Here is a 6,702-nt window from a genome sequence, read left to right as displayed (position 1 = left end):
AATAATTCTAATAGATTTATGCACCTATACATTATACTTTAACACATAAAATACACAGAGTACCTCTATAACCACCTCTAAATGTAGTGTATGTTTCCGTTGTCATGCTTCAGTTGGTTGCACCGTAATGTCCTATGTTTAATTAATGTTTTTGTGCAGCATATTTTTTTAATGCATAACATTGACCAAACCTCAACTTGAACAACAGTTCCAATATGGATCAAACTCCCCCCACAAGCAGACCAGGTGGATAAACATAGCACAGTTTACAAAGTAAACAGTAGTCGCTAACAATTAAACGATATCTCAATCGCCTGGAGGATACTAACCTGCAATTACTGACCAGCAATAGGGAGGTATTAATCCACACGATAGCGGCTTCTCCGCCCTGACCTTCCCAACAATCTCAGATTTCCGTTTCTCACTGGGGTTTAAGGATGAGCTTGTGTGTGTGTGTGTGTGGTCATATTTAAGTGTGAATTGGTGTGATCTTGTGTGAAAGGAGCAGGTAAGGAGGATAATAGGTTATCTGGTTGCAGGCGCCGCACAGCAGCATCCAGAGGCTGGTCCCGCCCTGCTGAGACTTCCCATTACCCAGGAGGCCTGATCAGACACCAAGTCTTGGAACACACACATACACACACACACACACACACACACACACTCAACACTCTCTCTCTCTCTGTCACCCTCATGCACCTGTTCTACTTGCTCTCACAGGTACCCTTTCACACCCACTTACACATACATTTAATTTTCTTCCCCTCTCTCTCTCTCTCTCTCTCACACACACACACACACACTCTCTCTATCACTCTCTCTCCCTGACCCTCATTCAGCTGCTCACTCAGACATATACATTACCCCCCCCCCCATACACAGTATGCACATAACTCCCCCTCTCTCTCTCTGTCTGTCTCTCTCTCTACCCTTCCCTCTCTCTCCCTCTCTACCCCCCCCCCTCTCTCTCCCTCCCTCCCTCCCTCCTCTCTCTCTTCTCTTATCTCTCTCTCTCTCTCTCTCTCTCAATCCTCTAAACACCCTCCCACCTCATGCTCTGTGTCCCTCCTCCTCCTCCTCCTCCTCCTCCTCTTGCTGTTGTCTCTGCTGATGTGCGTTCTCTGACAGATTATCACAGTCTGTGAAGACAACAGGACTAAGCACTGACTTCTTCCTCCTGTCACTCAAGCTTCCAACAGGTATGGCCTTTATGTGCTTTAGATCAATAGCCAGAAAGTGTGTGTGTGTGTGTGTGTGTGTGTGTGTGTGTGTGTGTGTGTGTGTGTGTGTGTGTGTGTGTGTGTGTGTGTGTGTGTGTGTGTGTGTGTGTGTGTGTGTGTGTGTGCATGATAGTGCTTTATAGCCAGTGATCTTTTCCTCTGTGGTATATGAGGGTTTTATGTGTGTGTGTACATTTGTTTGGCAATGAGGGTTTTGTGTGTGTGTGTGTGCATTTGTTTGGGGTTTTTCCATCTTGTTTGAGTATTTGTGTATATGGATGACATCCTCATACGATAGTGATCATTCTTAAACAATATCCTTTGTGTGTTGATGTCATTTGTATGTGAATGTGTCTTCACACAGTAGACAGTGCATCCACACCTGTGGCTGTGCGCTTGATAGAGCTTTATAGCCTGATTTTTTTCCTCTGTGGTCTATGCTCTGTAAAGCAATGAGGGTTTTGTGTGTATGTGTGTGTGTGTGTGTGAAGATACTTTGGTACCTGTTTGTTAATACAGCAGGCAGGCTTGCTATCTGCTCCTTAAGGCCCCATTGTGTGTTATTATTGGTCAGCAGCCCAGGCAACCTGTCTGTGGGGAGTTCATTAGTCGCTGAGCTTGTGTGAAAATGTATGCGCTTTATGCTTAGTCATAATCACCTGACATGAGGTGAGGCAGGTATTCACGCTTGTGTCATGTATAAATAGTCAATAGCTTTGCACAAGCTTTGAGTAGCGTCGCTCAGCTAACAACCCATACAGATGTTTGTGCGCACACACACACACACACACACACACACACACACAGACATATAAACCCTCATATACACATATTTTTTCTCTCACACACAGACACATAGATTTTAGTGTTCTATTTAATTTAACAAACCTTGTGCAAACAAGAACTCAAACACACACACACACACACACATTTCTTTCCAATGTTTTGTGAGCAAAGCTGCCCATCCCTGTTAACACCTAGTGTGATGGCGAAATGTTAAAAAGTTCCCTTTATGTCATATATGTACAAGGAGAAGCAAATATGCACTTCTGTTACATGTAAACAGTGAATAGTTTAGCAAAGCTTTCCATTGGCAAACAACACATTTTCTTTAGGAACACATACAGATGTTATCTCTCTTTCAAATTCAAATTCAAATTCAATGTTGCGTTATTATTAGCATGACTGTATGGGAACAGTGTTGTTACATACTATTGTTACATACAGCATAACACACAAGAACATAAGGCCATAGAAGGTAAACAAAAACAAAACACATAAGGAGGGGTGGGGGTTACATCAGTGTGGGGTGATCTAGAATTCTCTCTCTCTCTCTCTCTCTCTCTTCCTCTGTTACACACACACACGCACTCACACACACAGGTATAATGGCAAACAAGCAAACATACACACACACACACACACACACACACACACACACACACACACACACACACACACACACACAAACACAAACAAACACACACAGAGACAACATATAAACACACACAAAATATGTTTTGACAAGAGGTATCAGAAAGATCCCCGGAGACATCCAGTGTTATTTATTGTGCACTAGTTATAACGCTGCTGTGCCTAATGTGACAAAGGTGACAAGTCAATCACCTGAATGTGCACATACAGTACACCTGGAAAAACAAGAAATACTTTTTTTTCTTTCTCCGTTTAAGATATTACAGAGTTGTGCATTGTTCCGTTCTATCTGTTAAGCACTCCCTGTGAAATTGTTGTCTTCGCTAAAGCACATCCATTCTTTTGTCTTGTGGAGCCCTTTTCTCATTGTTACTCATTCACTGTGGGTGTTTGGTATGCACTCATGTTTTGTTTCTTTTTTTGATCCAAAGGTAGAAGATACATTATTCTGGCTTTTCTGCCTTGATCATTTTGGCCGCAGCTGTAAAAATGCTTCACAAATTCACATAATATTTATTATATTTATTCATATTATAATAATGAATTTTCTTCAACCTAAACTCAGTTATCCCATAATGATAAAATAATGACAAACAGATTTCAGACATATTTGTACCTTTGTTACACTCGAATGTGTTGAAAACAATACAACTTGCGTTGTTTTTAATACATCTCTGTGTCCAGATAGAGACAACACAGTTTGTGTCGTTTCCTTTTTTTATTTGTTGCACAATATGAAAATAACACAATAAAACACAATATGAAAATAACACCATAAAACACAATATGAAAATAACACAATAAAGCACAATATGAAAATAACACAATAAAACACAATATGAAAATAACACAATAAAACACAATATGAAAATAACACAACTTGCGTTGAAAACAACACAACTTGCATTGTTTTTTTATCACATCCACACACGTCCAGATAGGGACAACACATTCGTTTTAAAAGTGTAGGAAGGAAAACAACTGAAGTATTACATTGCCATACGTTTTTTGACCCTTTACTCAGTCAGTGGAAGCATTGTTGGTAGCGATTACACCCTTTTCGTGTATGCCTGACGTGACAAGCCTTGGCCCACCTGGATTTGGAGATTCGCCTTGGAAATTACGCCTTCTAAAGTTGTCTTCTAAATTGCCCTGTTCTAAGTGAACATTCATCCTGGGCTGGGGTCTTAAGCACATGGATCAGTCTTTCCTTCGGGGTATCTCTGTACTTGGTGCCATTCATGTGAACTTAAAACATGTAAGCATGAGGCTGCAACAATTTCAAATGTGACAATGAAGGAAATACTTTCTGATGGCGCTATACAGTGCTGGAGAGTTTTGACACTTTCTGAGGCCTCCTAACATTTTTTGTGTGTTTTTGTGACATTCTGTGTTTTTGTTTACATGTTGTATTTTTCTTGTGTTTGTGTTTGCATTCCTGTTGACCAGTGAAATCGTTCCGACCCCATGAGAGGGTCTTCCGTGTCACAATGAGAGCCCCCTGTGTGTTCCTACTGCTTTACTCGGCCTTATCAGGTCCAGGTGAGTCTCAGGTGCACTCAGGTCCACCATTTGGTCTTGATTGGGATCTTGATTGTGAGGGCTTTAAATGGCAAGGGTGGTATCTGAAGCATGTGCTTTTCCTTTAATGTCAAAGCTGTCTAAGTTAACAACAACAACAAAAACAACAACAACAAGCTTGTCAAGGCTCCCCAGAGCACTTTACTCACTGACCACCACCAATGTGTAGCTCTCACCTGGACTGGTAGGGCAGCCATTATGCTCACCACATATCAGCAAGTTAACTCATAGTAGCTAGAAAACCTCCTACTAAAAGAATCAGTTTGCTTTGTTTCACTAGGTGAATGGAGGCATAGGGCTCTGCTATTAGGAGGTTTACTGCTTCCTCTGGGTTAACTAACCAAGGCTTGTCATTAAACCATGAAATACACCACAGGCCTATACAACCCAAACATGGGTGGTGTGGATTTACTTCACTGTCCACCACATTTACATTTTAGAGATAGGGATTGTATAAAATGTTTATGAACATGTTCGAGTAGCTGCGACATGTCTTTAAGAGCACAAAAAATGTATACTGTATTTGAGAATGGATTTATGTTATGTTGCATCACCCTACTTTACAATGACAAAAGGTGTACAACAAAGAATTTCTTTTGAAATTTGATTTTTTTTATTGTCATCGAAAAAGTAATGTATGGTTAGTCTTTACTTATATTCCTTTATCATCAAAGTAACATAAAAGGCTAAAACATGTTTAAAAAATTGCAGAAGTTTGCATTCCCATTTACAAAATGTTCAATAGCTTTGTATACAACCTAGGGTCCGCTGTGTCTTTGTGCAGAATGTAAGTAAGTAAGTAAAGTAAATTTAATTTATAGAGCACATTTAAAACAGTTTCCACTCACCAAAGTGCTGCACAGAGGATATGGCTAAAAAATAAAAAAAATAAAAGCAAATCAGAACAAGCAAAATATAAAAGGCAAGCACAGAGAGAAGCAAGACAAATACAGAAATACAATAGACAAATAGACAGCCCTAAACAAATAAATAGCAACAGTACAGAAAACACTTGAATGTGCACCCTCTTAGAACCCTCTCAGGTGTACTTTGAGCCCAACCTTCCGGGTCTATGTCTGGATCCTGCCTGGATCAAAGTCAAACCATTTGATTATAATTTGCACATTTAACTAGACAGACAAAACAGAGGAAACGCAAAATGTCACAGTGTAGCCACTGTACATGCGAGATATACAAAACCTGAATTTGAATGCTGGTCAACATCAAATGACATAAATACAACAGAACTGTCACGGTGAATACATGGATACATACAGCAGGGCAAGTCGGTTTCCGTAGATTACGGACAAATGAAGAGTTACGAAACACTACAGTATATCCACCATTTTAATGATTTTTTTTAACATTTTTTTTCAAGTATATTCAGTAGAACTGTTATTGGGTATTGTTATTTGGTTCATTTTTACTCAATCAAAACAACACATATGCAATTTGACTGATATTACCTGAAATACACAATTAAATAGCATGACTTAATGTCTTTAGAAACGAAGATATAGCATTCTGGAACCAAACTCTTCAAATATGCCAGGGAGAACTAAGTACTGAGAGGGATCAAAAGCTGATCAGAGGGTACACAAGAGACTGGACGAGGTTAAATACACAGTATTACAGAACATTATGCAAGGGGATACAAACTTTTTCACTGGTATAATAGGCCTTATGCACGAAAGGCTCTTAATCTAATAAGCTAGCTAATTTATTTCCGGTGGAGCGTTAGCATGTTCTGTTATATTCTGCTCTTTACATGTTCTCTCCGACACTGAATACATTGTTTGGCCAATAATAAACATTTTAAAGTTGTGCACCCTAATGCATGTGCAATGCATGTGCACCCTATTGTGTTATCCAGGGGGCTGACGTTCCTGAGAGTCATTGTTCCATGACATTTCACCATGGAACATGTACCATGGAGTCTGTAAATTAGTAAAGTTAAATAAATATAAAAAAATAATGTAGTACACAGCATCTATTGATTATTTCATGACAATTGTCCTACTATCTACTGCAATACATACTGTAAGTACATTATACATGCATATTACTGAAAAAAACTTCTCCTTTCTCCTTTGAAGGTGTTTCATGGGTAGAAGCACAAAAGTAAGTAATTTTAGTCACTCAGAAATATCTTATAATTAATATACATGCAAGTGTAAAATGTGTTTCTGACTGAGTATAAAGGGTAGAAAGTTGAAAGTTCTATACATATGAAAGACTATACATATGTCCTATCATGGCATATTCTCCTCATTCTCCTCATTATATACAGACCATGCCATGGTCTGTGTTAGATGGCTTTCTCTTTGGTTAGAACTTCTAAGGGATACTGATGTTTGCCAAAGGTTTGCCACCTCAAGGCAAATCACATCATGACATTCTAATTGCATTTATTTGATTGATTATTATTTTTGCCCTCATTTAGTCTTCTTGGTCTTTGTTGAAAGGC

General features: G+C 39.2%; 1 protein-coding gene across 1 annotated transcript in view; it reads left to right on the top strand.

Annotated features, from left to right (window-relative positions):
• Positions 1-1,113: 1,113 nt before the first annotated feature.
• The window catches only part of LOC121717986, a 91,186-nt gene continuing 85,597 nt past the window's right edge, over positions 1,114-6,702 (top strand). Inside the window, exons 1-3 of the mRNA XM_042102712.1 lie at positions 1,114-1,199; positions 4,104-4,196; positions 6,332-6,356. Of these exons, the coding sequence (XP_041958646.1) occupies positions 4,145-4,196; positions 6,332-6,356 (77 nt within the window). The 5' untranslated portion in view covers positions 1,114-1,199; positions 4,104-4,144. The remainder of the gene's footprint in view (positions 1,200-4,103; positions 4,197-6,331; positions 6,357-6,702) is intronic.

Source organism: Alosa sapidissima, chromosome 9, assembly GCF_018492685.1.
Source record: "Alosa sapidissima isolate fAloSap1 chromosome 9, fAloSap1.pri, whole genome shotgun sequence".
Taxonomy (NCBI): domain Eukaryota; kingdom Metazoa; phylum Chordata; class Actinopteri; order Clupeiformes; family Clupeidae; genus Alosa; species Alosa sapidissima.
The sequence above is the reverse complement of the archived record's forward strand: the minus strand, read 5'-3'. Positions and strand labels throughout refer to the sequence as shown.